The sequence below is a fragment of the Mandrillus leucophaeus genome, unplaced genomic scaffold (genome assembly GCF_000951045.1).
Source record: "Mandrillus leucophaeus isolate KB7577 unplaced genomic scaffold, Mleu.le_1.0 Scaffold67, whole genome shotgun sequence".
NCBI lineage: Eukaryota > Metazoa > Chordata > Mammalia > Primates > Cercopithecidae > Mandrillus > Mandrillus leucophaeus.
Window position 1 is genome coordinate 1,698,364 of NW_012107252.1, and position 14,812 is coordinate 1,713,175.

Consider the following 14,812-nt stretch of genomic DNA (forward strand, 5'->3'; position numbering starts at 1 on the left):
GGAGGGAGGGAGGGAAGGAAGGAAGGACTATTAGCATGGTGGCTCATACTTGTAATCCCAGCACTTTGGGACGATGAGATGGGAGCATCAGTTGAGCCCAAAGTCCAAGACCAGCCTGAGCAACATAGTGAGACCCTATCTCTACAAAAATAAATAAGTTAGCTGGGCATAGTGGTGCATGCATGTGGTACCAGCTACTCTGGAGGCTAAGGCAGGAGGATCACCTGGGTGATATAGCAACACCCCATCCAAAAAAAAAAAAAAACTCACATATATATATAGAGAGAGATTATTAAAAAGAAACAGCAAGGATGTGATTAACACAAAATTCAGGATATTGGTTTTCTCTGGTGGGGAGGGAAGAGGGATAATCAAAGAGGGTCACAGAATGGGCTTCAAAAGTATTGGAAATGTTCCCTTTCTTAAATTATGTGGCAGGTTCAGAAGTTTGGATGTATCCTTGGCAGAGAAGCCAGTGCGGGGATGCTTTTGTCTGTGGAATTAGTACTGAATTCCTTAAGTAAGAATTCTCCCTAGACAGAACTAAATAGAACAGTTCCAAGGAACTTGAACTGGCCTCAGATGGCTGGCTGCCTACTGCCATTCCCCTTGAATCATTCTGCATCTTCTCCTCTCTCATGCTGTGTGGGCTGTGCAGAGACCTAGGTGCAGGGGCTTGGGATTGATGCAGAAAGCCCCTCTCTTAGAAAACGAGTGCCACCCACTGGCATTCACAGAATATTTATGGGGAATGTGATGCCAAGCCATTCTAAAGGATTCCTTGTTGGGTCAGAAATACGTTAGAGGGATAATAGCTATCCTGCTGAAATCTATTCATTCAACAAATATTTATTGAGCACCTACTATGTACCAGGCACAATTTAAGGTGACACAAGGGTTTATAAAAATAAGTAACTAAGTGTAAAGGAAATTTATTTTTTTAAAAAGTGGGGTTTTTTTGCTGCTACATGAAAAAGGCAAGAAAAAAATGTTTTTAAATGATATGTTAAATCTAGCATATAAACTCTAAAATATAGGGTCTCTCTTTCAAATTCATAAATCATATTTTTAGTTCTGCCAGAGCATTAAAAAACCTATTGATGCTAAGCAATATGCTAATAGGTGCTTGGTTTGTAAGAGACTTCTATTTTGTTTTGCAGTGTTATTCATGAATCTAGCCACACTGTGGAGAAACTAGGTGCACTCACACAATGCTGTTGGGAGTATAAATTGGTCTAATACCTCTGAAGGCAGTTTGGCATCATCTATCAAACAAGCAAATGCTCATAACCTTTGCCCTAGTAAATCTACACCTCATAATTTAATCTGCAGACATTGTTTGTAATAGTATTGTTTATAATAGCAAAAGATTGGAATCAGCTTAAATGTTCACCAGTAGGGCACTGGTTAAATAAGTTATGGTATACCCTTACAGTGGAGTGGTATGCAACTATGAAACAGAAGACAACTCAATATGTGCATATAATATGGAAAAATGACCAAATGTGTATTGCTATAAAAAAGTAAGGTGCCTAATTATATATGGTATAGTATTCATCGTTTGTGTAAAATTTATATGTATGGGGGATAACTATGTAGTATATGTTTATATATGCATAAATAAATCTCTGGAGGGGTACATAAGAAATTAAAAACCACGGTTGCCTATTCGGTGGAGGAAAATTTGGAGGAAGTAGGACAGGGATGGGAAGGAGACTTTTCACTATATAGCTTCTTTTTTTTTGAGACTGGGTCTCACTCTGTCACTCTGTCACCCAGGCTGGAGTGCAGTGGCACAATCATTGGCTCACTGTAGCCTCAGCTTCCCTGGGCTCAGGTGATTTCCGCCACCTCAGCCTCCTGAGTAGCTGAGACTGCAGGTACTCACCACCATGCCCGGCTAATTTTTGTATTTTTTTGTAGATATGGGGTTTTACCATGTTGCCCAGGGTGATCTCGAACTCCTGAAGCTTAAGTGATTCACCCAGCTTGGCCTCCCACAGTTCTGGGATTACAGGCATGAACCAGCATGTCTGGCCTGTAGCTTCTTTTATACACACACATTGAATTATATGAATGCATTACATACTGCAAAAATTAAACAATTTATTTTAAAATTAAATCTAGCTACTCTTTTTACTTCAGGTCAGATTAATATGTTAGCACTGCTATGTTTACTATTTATGTGTTATTCCCCTAATTTGAAAAAAGATCACACTCTTCTTAATGCTTTACTTGTAAACTTTTTTTCATTCAAGATTTTGGACCTGCAGCGGAAATTAGAACATGCTCATAAAGTCTGTCTCACAGACACTTGTATTTCAGAGAAGCAGCAGCTAGAGGAAAAGATAAAAGAAGCAACAGAAAATGAAGCTAAAGTAAAGCAACAATATCAAGAAGAACAACAGAAGAGGTAAGAGGAGCAGAGATCTCAGTTTCCTGTGGGTTTAGCCATGACTGAGTTAACAGCAATATCAATTTACTCTAACAGAATATCAGAGAGTATTTCTGCTCTGTCCCCACTGAAGTAAACTCAGCCATACACAATTCCTGATGTATTGCACTTACCACACTGTATTCTAATTGTTTATTTTCTAGTTTATCTCTGGCGCTAGAGTGTGAGATTTTTAAAGGCAGAGATTATTTCTTCTGGTTCTGGGACACACCTAGTGGTAACAGTAAATATTCTTGACTGACTTGCCTATGAAATACTGTGGAATTTGCTCTGACACATAGTCTGACAAAATTCAAACTACAATGAAGTTGATATTTTGTACAAGGGAACTTCAGAGAGTTTGTGGAACAACTGAATTGAAAGATAAAATAAAAAATATATTGGCCAGGTGCAGTGGCTCACACCTGTAATCCCAGCACTTTGGGATGTTGATCCCAGGAGTTTGAGACCAGCCTGAGCAACATAGTGAGTCCTCATCTCTACCAAAATAATAATAATAATAATAATAATAATAATAATAATTATCCAGTCATGACAGTGCACTTCTGTAATCCCAGCTACTCAGGAGGCTGAGGCAGGAGGATCACTTGAGCCCAGGAGTTTGAGTCTCCAAGTGAGCCATGATTGAAATACTGCACTCCAGACTGGGTTGCAGAATGAGACCCTGTCTCAAAAAACAACTTTATTTCTCAACATAAGCTCCGTCGAGGTGAAGGCACTTTTGTAAGTGATAATGCACACCATTTAGTCCATCCCTAAAGAACTGAGTGAGAATCCTAGGAGTTTAACCCTGTCATTGCAGTCTTTTGCACATTATTAACCAAAGAGAAATGGGTGCCCTTTACATATTTTTTAAGATTGGGAAACAAAAAGAAGTCAGAAGGAGCCAAATCAGGACTGTAAGGTGGATGCCTAATAATTTCCCATCAAAACTCTTGGAAAATTGCCCTTATTTGATGAGGGGAATGCGCAGGAGCATTGTCATGGTAGAGAAGGACTCTGGTGAAGCTTTCCCAGGCATTTTTTAAAATAAAGCTTTGGCTACCTTTCTCAAAACACTATCATAATAAGCAGGTTATCATTTGGCTTTCTAGAAAGTCAATAAGCAAAATCCTTTGAGCATCACAAAAACTGTTGGCATGACCTCTGCTCTTGACTGGTCCACTTTTGCTGTGACTGGACTGCTTCCTCCTCTTGGTAGCCATTTCTTTGATTGTGCTTTGTCTTCAGTATCATATTGGTAAAGTCATGTTTCTTCTCCTGTTATAATTCTTCAAAGAAATGCTTCAGGATCTTCATCCCCATTGTGTAAAATTCCCATGGAAAGCTTTGCTCCTGTCTGTAGCTAATCTGAATGCAACAGTTTTGGCACCCATCAAGTGGAAAGTTTGCTAAACTTTAATTTCTCTGTCAGAATTGTGGTAAGCTGAATCAATTGAGATATCTATGACATTGGCTAGTATTTCTGCTGCTAATCATTTGAGATATCTATGATATTGGCTAGTATTTCTGCTGCTAATCATCAGTCTTTGATTAGGGTACAAAAAATTTTTTTTCCTTGTAAATTGGTGTGGATGGTCTGCCACTGTGGGCCTCATCTTCAACATCATCTCATCCCTTCTTAAAATGACTTATCCATTAGTAAACTGCTGATTTCTTTGGGCTATTGTCTCTTTAAACTTTTCATTAAAGCATCAATGACTTCAGCATTCTTCCACCTTAGTTTCACCATAAATTTGATGTTTGTTCTTGCTTAGTGTCCTTATCTCTAAAGTGGGAATTGTAATGCCAGTTCTATACATCTTTTGTGAAGATTTGCTAAGAAGAAATATGTATGCACTATTTGAACTAAGTGTAGGCAAATAAAATATATAGGGAAATTCTTCTACCAAAAGGGGACTCTATAGTGTATATTGTTTCATAATCTAGAAGAAAGTAACCCTCATTTAAATAGTTAGATTGTAACCTACTTTTTCACTTAAAATATATGATCTGTTTATCTGACATTAAATTTTCTTCTAGAATATTATTTTAATGATATGTCACAATTTATTTAATAAATCCTTTATTGTTGAACATTTAGATTTTTCCCAGTTTCTTCTATTTCAGTGACATAATATATATCCTGATAAATAATAAGCACTTCTCCGAGGAAATAGAACCATTAGGAATATGTATTTAATAAAAGCCTTACTACAGGGACTTGGTCTTATGCACTTGTGGGTACTGGTTATGCAGTCTATATGGCTGTCATCTTTGCATCTTATGCTAGAGCTCGAAGTCTGCAGGGCAAGCAATCAGGAAGTGAAGCTGAATGTAAAGTGGGAGAGCAACAAGGTGGAAACTATGAAGATGGACTGGAACCCATGTCAGTTCTTGCTGCCTCTAACCTTGATAAAGTGTAGGTATCCTACAGGAGAAACTGGCACCCTTCATCAAGGAGCTAAATAGACATCTGGCCCAGGAGATGGAAAAGTGAAGGAGGATTCAAGGGAAGGTGGAGCAGTTGTAGGCCTGGCTGTTGCATCATGCCAAGGTGAGCAGCAGATATCTAGCAGTGTTTATAAACTATAAAAGTGCCTGCTCCAATCTTCTACCTGGAAAAACCAAAATGTTTCAATTCTGTTCTCTAAATCTTGCACAAATATTATCTCCTGTGGCCCACTATAACCAGAAACTTACACAGAAGGAATTCTGGGAAACTAGACAAGTCAAAATGTTACAAAGCTACTCTATTAAAAATATATTTGTTAAATTATAGTTAATTTTATTTAATTTAAATTAGGCCTGGCATCAGTGGCTCACATCTGTAATCCCAGCACGTTAGGAGGCTGAGGAGGGTGGATCACTTGAGGTCAGGAGTTTGAGACCAGCCTGGCCAACATGGTGAACCCCCATCTTTACTAAAAATACAAAAATTAGCCAAGCATGGTGGCAGACACGTGTTAACCCCAGCTACTCGGGAGGCTGAGGCAAGAAAATTGCTTAAACCCCGGAGGTGGAGGTTGCAGTGAGCCAAGATCGTGCTACTGCACTCCAACCTGGGCAACAGAGCAGGCTAAACAGGCGAGACTCCATCTCAAAAAAAAAAAAGTGTTGTTGTTATTGTAATATTGAATGTTATTGTTGTTACTATTGTCGTCATTATCATCATAATCTTCTCAGTAAGATGAAAAAAGTTCATTTGGCCAGAACAAAATGTTTAGAGACAAGGAAAGTGGCAAGAAAATGAGGCTAGAAAGGTAAGCTAGACTTAGGTCATGTAGAACTTAACAGACCACACTGAGTTTGAACCTGTTCATGAAGGTATTGGTCTGTGGTTTTCCTATCACATAGTATCTTATCTGGTTTTGGTATTAGGGTAATGTTTGTCTCAAAAAATTACTTAGGAAGTGTCCCCTCTCCTTCAATTTTTTTTGGAAGAGATTACAGAGAATTGGTACCATTTCTTTCTTAAATGTTTGGTAGAATTCACCATAAAATCATCTGGGCCTAGCACTTTATTTTTTGGAAGGTAATTAATTACTGATTCAATTTCTTTAACAGATATAGGCCAACTTGGATTATCTGTTTCTTCTTGTGTGAGTTTTCGTAGTTTGTGTCTTTCAAAGAATCAGTCCATATAATGTAAGTTATCATATTTGTAGGCAGAGTTGTTCATAATATTCCTTTATTATCCTTTTAATGTCCATGGAGTTAGTAGTGGTGGCCCCTCTTTCATTTTGATTTTTTTTTTAATGTTTTATTTATAAAATAGAGATGGGGCTTTGCTGTGTTGCCCAGGCTGGTCTCAAGTTCCTGCATTCAAGTGATACTCCTGCCTCACCCTCCCAAAGTGCTAGGATTATATATGTGAGCCATTGTGCCTGGCCACATTTTTTATATTATTAATATTTGTCTTCTCTATTTATTAGTTAGCCTGGCTAGAGGTTTATCTATTTTATTCATCTTTTCAAAGAACAAACTTTTGGTTTTATTTATTTTTCTCTATTGTTTATTGTTTTCAATCCCATTGACTAATACTCTCATTTTTACTATTTATTTGCTTTAGGCTTATAATGTTCTTCTTTCTCTAGTTTCCTAAGGTGAAAGCTTAGATTACTGATTTTAGATTTTTCTTCCTTTATAATATATGCATGTAATACTACAACTTTTCTGCTATGTTGTATCCTATAAATTTTGTAAGTTGTATTTCATTTTCATTTAGTTTAAAATATTTTTAATTTATTGAGACCTCCTCTTTGACTCATGTATTATTTAGAAGTGTGTTGTTTATCCCAAATATTTAGACTTTTCCATCTCTCTTTTTCTTATTGATTTATGGTTTCATAATATCAGTTTAAACAGTTGTGTGACATTCTGTTACATAGATATATCATACTTTATGTAACACTTATATCTTTTAGACTTTTTTGCTATTATAAAGCTATAATAAATATCTTTATACGTAAGACTTTGCAACTGCAATGAAGTATGATGAAGTGTGGTAAGTGTTATACTAAAGGAGGTTTAGGTTGCCATGATAGTACATAACACGGATACCTATGGAGTGAGGGAGCTTAAGAAAGACTTCCTCAAAGAAAGTGATTTAAGCTGAGAATGAAGTAGTTGGTATCAAGAAGCTAAATAGAGAATAGTGTGGAGGACGACTTTGAGGAAGTGAAAAAGTTCATTGGCTGAACGAAAATAAGGTTAGGGACAGTGGTGAGAAAATGAGATGAGGAAGGTGAGGTAGGCCTAGCTCATGCAGAACCTTAGATTTTTTGTTTGTTTGTTATTTTAGAGTCAGGGATCTTGCTCTGTTGCTCAGGCTGGAATACAGTGGCACAATCATGAGTCACTGCAGCCCTGAACTCCTGAGCTCAGGTGATCCTCCTGCCTCCACCTACTGAGTAGCTAGGACTATAGGCATGCCCAACATGCCCAGCTAATTAAAAAAAAAAATTAGGGACAGGATCTCCCTATGTTGCTCAGGTTGTTTTAGAACTCCTGGCCTCAGGTGATCCTCCAGTCTCAGACTCCCACAGTGTTAGGAGGTGTGAGCCATAGTGCTACAGATCCTCACGAGCCACAGTGCCCAGCTCTTGTGAGCCACAGTGCCCATTTCTCATGCAGAACCTATCAAGCCATGGTGAACAGTTTGGAGTTTACCTTAAGAGTAATGGGGTTCCTGAATCAAAGAACAGAAAATATATATATAAAAATAAGAGTAATGGGGAGCCACTATAGGATTTTGAGCAGAGGAAGTAGTATGATTAGTTTGCAATTTAGAAAGAACACTCTGACTACTAAAAGAGGCTCAGGCTACAGAGAATGCAGGGAGTCTTATCCATACACCAATTTCTTAATTTTATTCATTGGCAGACCTGGTTTGTTAGTCTTTTATTTTTCAAACTCTGTATCAATTAACTTCTCACATATTCATGGGTTACTCTTTTAATTTTGACTTCCTACTTTGCTTTTTCTCTTTTTGTAGAGATGGGGGTCTCACTCTGTCACCCAGGCTGCAGTGCAGTTGTGTGATCAAAGTTCACCGCAACCTTGACCTCCCAGGCTCAAGCACTTCTCCCACCTCAGCCTCCAGAGCAGCTGGGACTACAGGCGCATGCCACCATGCCTGTCTAATTTTAAAAAAACTTTTTTATAGAGACAAGTTCTCACTATGTTGCCCAGGCTGCTCTTGAACTTTTGGGCTCCAGCGATCCTCCCACCTTGGCCTCCCAAAGTGCTGGGATTATAGGTGTGAGCCACCATGTCCAGCCAACTTCCTACTTTCCGATTCTAGTTTTCAGGTCTCAAATTTTACTGCCAATAACTCAAGTGTTTTTAGTTTCAGTGGATCAAAACTTCTCTTTTAGTTCCAAGGCTTCTTTCTTAGTTCGGAAATTGAGAGTGTAACCAAAAAGAAGTAGGCCATAATAGCAGGTATACAGTTAATTAGATGAAAGAGAGATGAAAGAGAGGATATTGCTGTAGAAGTGGATGTGAAAGGTAGAAAATTAGCTATAGCAGTCCTTGGAGAGTCTGCACTTATTTCCAAGAAACGTAAGGAGAAGAACTAGAGGTGGAGAGATGTGAGCCCATGTCTCAAATATAATCATCCCCCAATAACCTGTTGATTTCTCAGAATACTGAAGTTAGAGAAAGCGAACTTATTTGTCTAATGTCAGTATTTTACTGCCCTAGCATGCAGGTGAGACTTTTGCCCACCAGTACTATTTCATTGTCATCATCACAGTCTTCGAGATGAATCTCCTAAGTCCAGAGAACCTCGGTCTGAAATCCTCAGAAAAGTCTTTCCACAAACTGTACTCTATTCCTGAAATGCCAAGGGTTTGGTCTAGGTCCCATTGCTTAGTGCAATGACTATTGCCAGAGAAGTGCAATGAATATTGCCAGGGAAGAAGGCTTTATTAGGGTGCCACAGTTGAGGAGAATGGGAGATCAGTCTCAAATCTATCTCCCCGACCAACTAAAATTTGGGGGGTTATAGCAGGGAAGGAATGTAAAACAGGAATTAGTGAGGGGTAAGGAACCAATCATAAGGAATGAGGCATCTCATTTTCTGGATGCTATGATCTGGTGAATTTTAGTTTCTTGCCTGAGGGTCAATCTCCTGAGGGAGGAACTCAGATATAAATTTCAAGTTTTAAGACTGGGAGGGTACATTTCTACATTTGTTCGAAAAACTATAAATGTAATTTCTATGGGACATTTGGGCCAGTTTCATAATGAGACTGAAAGAGCAAAGTGCTAATGGCCCTTGTAGGGGTGAAGGGAAAATTTCCCTTCCCCTTCTGAAGGTTTTCTGAAAAGCCAACTGAAAAAAGGCAGATTAATAGGAGAAAAAGCAAACACAATTTTATTAACGTGGGGTGGGGAAAATCAAGTGTGATGACTCAATAGCTGAGTGTGTTGCAGAAGCTTATATACCCGTTTCCAGGGCAGAGGCAGATGAGGAATGTAGACAATTCCAAAGGACAGTAACTCATTAGGGAGAATGAAGGGACCCTGGAGACAAAAATTAATTCATAAATTATTCTCCTGGGAATTTGAATGAGTTTAAGAGATAATCGTTGTCTTGTGAAAAGGTCTGTGGAGGAGTTGTTATATTCCTCAATCTTCTTTTCTGAAGATCCATAAATAATGCAATTTCAGGGAGGCAATGGGTATAATTATTCTCCTTGGTAAGTCCAGTCTTCATGCAGATAAGGGAAAAACCTCTTCTAGCATCTGCTGATCTCTAAGGGCCTTTCATTCAAAATATTTAGTATACCAGGATACCATATTTGGGGTAAAATTCTCTGAGTTCCTTTGCCCTCTTTTGGAAAATGGTAATTTTTCTCATAAAATGCAGGCTCATTTATGATTCATTTATAGCAGTGTTAATGTGTGCTTATTAGTATCAATAGTGCTTTTAACTAACATTACCTTGAACCCAGAAGATGAAGGGCTCCACTCGTAAAGCAGTAAGGAAGAAAGAATATGGGATTCAGGATTCAAGCCCTACCTCCACCTTGTCTTAACTGTTCTCTGTACCACAACTTCCTCATCTCTGAAATAAGGACAATTACTTTTTCCTCATAGGGTCATTTTGATGAGTGAGTGAGAGAACTAAGGAAAGCTTCTGTCACAAAAGAGGTTCCCTGTGTTGGTCCCTTTAGCTTATAGACACATACCCTACTTCATTGAACCAAAAAAAAAAAAATCCCTTGTGATGCCATAAAATTTTAGGTCTGAATTTCATTTGCAATTCATAGTGTGATTTAATGTACATTAATTGCCCTCAGGAAACTCCTATATCAGAACATAGATGAGTTACACAGGCAAATGAGAACATTACAAGATAAAGAAAATCTACTGGAAATGACCTGTTCTCAGCAACAATCCAGAATTCAGCAACAAGAGGCCCTACTTAAACAACTGGAAAATGAGAAAAAAAAATATGATGAGGTAAGAAAGTAAATAGACATGCTTCTCAGTTTTCCTATTCCCATTAGTCACAGCTAATTCTTACTGAGTGCCTAGCACTTTACTAAACTTAATTGTTTAGTCAGGGTTCAGTCAGGAAAGTAGAATCTACTCTAGGTATTTCAAGCAAGAAGAGATTTAACAGGAATAAGAGCTTACAAAACAGTTGGAAGGGACCAGGGGAGAGTAGAGTCAGAAAGGACTGCTGCTAGCTTTCAATAAATCCAGAAATTCAGAAATCACAGAGAAGTCACCTCCTGCAGCGTCAAAGTGGAGAATTTTCAGGAACTCTCCTGAAGCTCCTGCAAATGTCTCATCTGTTGTCTGCCCTTTTATCCATCTGCTAGTGCTAGAGAACTGTTGGGGGGAAAGACAAACAAACCTGTTTCTTCTTTCTGTGCTCGTACCACTCTCAATACTTCACTTCTGATATAGTTTGGATGATTCTCCTCCCCAAATCTCATGCTGAAATGTAATCCCCATCATTGGAGGTGGGGCTTGGGGGGAGGTGGTTTGGTCATGGGGGTGGCTCCCTCATAAATGACTTGATGCTGTCCTCACGATAATGACTTATTGTGAGATCTAGATGTTTAAAAGTGTGTGGCACCTCTCTGCTCTCTCTTGCTCCCACTCTCGCCATGTGACATGTCTGCTCCCATTTCACCTACCACCATGATTGTTAGCTTCCTGAGGCCCTCACCAGAAGCTGAGCAGATGGCAATACCATGCTTCCTGTATAGTCTGCATATCTGTAAGCCAACTAAACTTCTTTTCTTTATAAATTACCCAGTCTCAGGTATTTCTTTATAGCAGTGCAAGAACAGCTTGACGCAGAAAATTGGTACCAAGAAGCAGAGCGTTGCTGAAAAAGATACCTGAAAATGTGGAAGCAACTTTGGATCTGGGTAACAGGCAGAGATTGGAAGAGTTTGGAGGGCTCAGTAGACGACAGGAGGACCAGGAGCAGTGACTCACAACTGTAATCCCAGCGCTTGCCAGGAATTCGAGGCCAGCCTGGGCAACATAGTGAGACCTTGTCTCAACAAAAAAATAACAAATTAGCCAGACATGGTGGCACAGACCTGTAGCACCAGCTACTCAGGAGGCTGAGGTGGGAAGATCACTTGAGCTGGGAGGTCGGGGTTGCAGTGAGCCATGATCATGTCACTACACTACAGCCCGGGTGACACAGCAAGACCCTGTCTAAAAAAAAAAAAAAAAGAGGATGAAAATTTGTAGCTTCTTAGAGACTGGTTAAATGGTTGTGACCAAAATACTGATAGAAATATACACAGTAAAGGCCAGCCTAGTGAGGTCTCAGATGGAAATGAGGAAGTTATTGGGAACTGGAATAAACATCACTCGTGTTATACCCTAGCAAAGAAATCCTGCATTGTGTTCATGTACCAAGGATCTGTGGAAGTTTGAACTTAAGAGTGGTGAGTTAGGGTCTCTGGCAGAAGAAATTTCTAAGCAGCAAAGCATTCAAGATGTGGCCTGACTCCTTGTAACAACCTATGATCAGATATGGGAGCAAAGGAATGACTTAAAGTTGGAACTTCTATTCAAAAGGGAAGCAGAGCATAAAAATTCAGCAAATTTGCAGCCTGGCCATGTGGCAGAGAAAGAATCCCAGCAGGGTACTACAGCTCAGCTGTGGCTCAAAGGACCCCAGACACAGCTAAGGCTGCCTGTCCAGAGGATGCAAACCATAAGCGTTGGTGCCTTTCATGTGGTATTAAACCTGTGGGCACATAGATTGCAAGAGTGAAGGAGGCTTGGCAGCTCCCACATAGATTTCAGATGATGTGTGAGAAAGCCTGGGTGCCCAGGCAGAACCCTGCCACAGGGGCAGAGCCCTCACAGAGAAGTTCTAATAGGGCAATGCTGAGGGGAAACGTGGGGTTGGGGTCCCCACACAGAGTCCCCACTGGGGCACTGCCTATTGGAGCTATAAGAAGTGGGCCACTGCCCTCCAGACCCCAGAATGGTAGCTCCACAGGCAGCTTGCACCCTGTACCTGGGAAAGCCTCAGACACCCAACTCCAACCAGTGAGATCAGCCACAGGGGCTGCGGCCGCAAAGCCACAGGAGAAGAGCTGCCGAAGGCCTTGGGAGCCTACCCATTGCACCATTGTGCCCTGGATGTGGGACATGGAGTCAAGGGAGAGTATTTTGGAGCTTTAAGATTTAATGACTGCCTTGCTGAGATTTAGACTTGCATGGGGCCTATTGACTCTTTTTTTTTTTTGATACGGAGTCTGGCTCTGTCGCCCAGGCTGGAGTGCAGTGGCCGGATCTCAGCTCATTGCAAGCTCCTCCCGGGTTTACGCCATTCTCCTGCCTCAGCCTCCGGAGTAGCTGGGACTACAGGCGCCCGCCACCTCGCCCGGCTATTTTTTTTGTATTTTTTAGTAGAGACGAGGTTTCACCATGTTAGCCAGGATGGTCTTGATCTTCTGACCTCGTGATCCGCCCGTCTCGGCCTCCCAAAGTGCTGGGATTACAGGCTTGAGCCACCGCGCCCGGCCTGACTCTTCCTTTTGGCTAATTTTTCCCTTTTGGAATTGTGATGTTTACCTAAAGCCTGTACTACCATTGTACCTTGGGAGTAAATGACTTATTTTGATTTTTACAGGCTCATAAGTGGAAGGAGATAAGTCTCAGAAGAGACTTAGGACTTTGGACTTGATGCTCAATGAGTTAAGACTTTCGGGGACTATTTGTAGGGGTTCATTGTATTTTGTAGTGTGAGAAAGACATGCAATTTGAGGGGTCATGGGTGGAATGATACGGCTTGGATCTTTGTCCCCTCCAAATCTCATGTTGAAATGTAATCCCCATTGTTGGAGGTTGGGTCTGAGGGGAGGTGTTTGGGTCATTGGAGTGCATCCATCATGAATGGCTTGGTGCTGTCCTCCTGATAGTGAGTGTGCTCTTCATGAGATCTGGTTGTTTAAAAGTATGTAGCCAGGCATGGTAGCTCATCAGTCTTCTCATTAGTTTACAAAAAGACACTTACCATTCAGAGATTCCAAGAGTTTTAGGAGCAGCGTGCCAGGAAATAGGACAAACATCAAAATATGTATGTATTATACCACAGTAACACAAGAAAAATTACTTTTCCTTCCCTTATGCTTTCCAAATTGTGTGCAAGTTCCTCTCATCTGCAGAAACTACACTTGATCCCTGCTAGCAGGGGAGTCTGGAAAATGCAGTTTTCAGGCTTCCAAGCTCATGGCCCAGGGGAAAGCTTAGAAGAGTGGGGTCATGTTGAGTTCTAGCACAGTCCACTTTGGATACTCAGCATCCATACAAATGCTTTTACCTTGTGGCTTAACTTCTAAACTACAAGAAGAATATCATGCTTCCACTTAATATGATGCACTACAAATCATATAAAGGCACACTGTCTGCATAAAAATAAAGAATACTCAAAGTCCAATCAGTATCTATGATTATTTTGGGGTGATGTTCATTTTACTTCAGTCTCAATCCACATGCATGGATATACTATAACATTAAAACTTAATTATAGGCCAGATGTGGTGGCTCACAACTATAATCCCAACGATTTAGGAGGCTGACGTGGGAGGATTGCTTGAGCTCAGGAGTTTGAGACCAGCCTGGGCAACATAGCAAGACCCTGTCTCTATAAAAAAAAATTTTTTTAATTAGCTGGGCCTGATGGTGTGCACCTGCAGCTCTAGCTACTTGGAAGGCTGAGGTGGGAGGATTGCTTGAGCCCAGGAAGTCAAGGCTTCAGTGACTTATGTTTGTGTCACTGCACTGCAGCCTGAGTGACAGAGTGAGACCTCAAGTGAAAAAAGAAAAAGCTTAATTAGAAGGCAGAAACTTATAATTAAGCATGTGCCTGTAGTACTAGCTGCTTAGGAGACTGAGGCAGAAGGATTGCTTGTGGCCAGAAGTTCAAGGCTCAGTATGCTATGATTGCACCTGTGAATAGCCCCTGTATTCCAGACTGGGCAACATAGCAAGATCTCATTTCTTAAATTAAAACATCATGGTCTTCTGCTCTGAATAAAATAAAAAAGAAATGAAAATTTTAAAAATTAAAACAGAAAAAATTATAAAGTTAACTACCAGTAATACAATAGCACACATTTTGCTAATGGGTATTGGCATAAGAAGCCATTCCCAATTTCATCTCTTGGTCCCTTTTCATGTATTCTGGCGAGGGGAGAAATAATATCATGTATCAATCACAGTTAAAAGTTTATACATAATCTTGTAAGACAGCACCTCAAACCTATGAAGTGTTGTCACCTGGCCAGCATCATAGCTAAGTCTTCCATAGGTAATTTCACTGTTTTTTTTTTTTTTTTCCCAGATTGGTTTTTCTGCATGACAGGATATATGGTAGAA

At 40.1% G+C, this 14,812-nt stretch overlaps 1 protein-coding gene across 1 annotated transcript in view; it reads left to right on the forward strand.

Moving 5' to 3' along the window:
* LOC105555033 (coiled-coil domain-containing protein 30) overlaps positions 1–10,420 on the forward strand; it is a 50,332-nt gene extending 39,912 nt beyond the window's left edge. The window contains exons 8-9 of the mRNA XM_012001735.1: positions 2,259–2,413; positions 10,246–10,420. Coding sequence (XP_011857125.1) covers positions 2,259–2,413; positions 10,246–10,420 — 330 coding nt within the window. The remainder of the gene's footprint in view (positions 1–2,258; positions 2,414–10,245) is intronic.
* Positions 10,421–14,812: the final 4,392 nt, after the last annotated feature.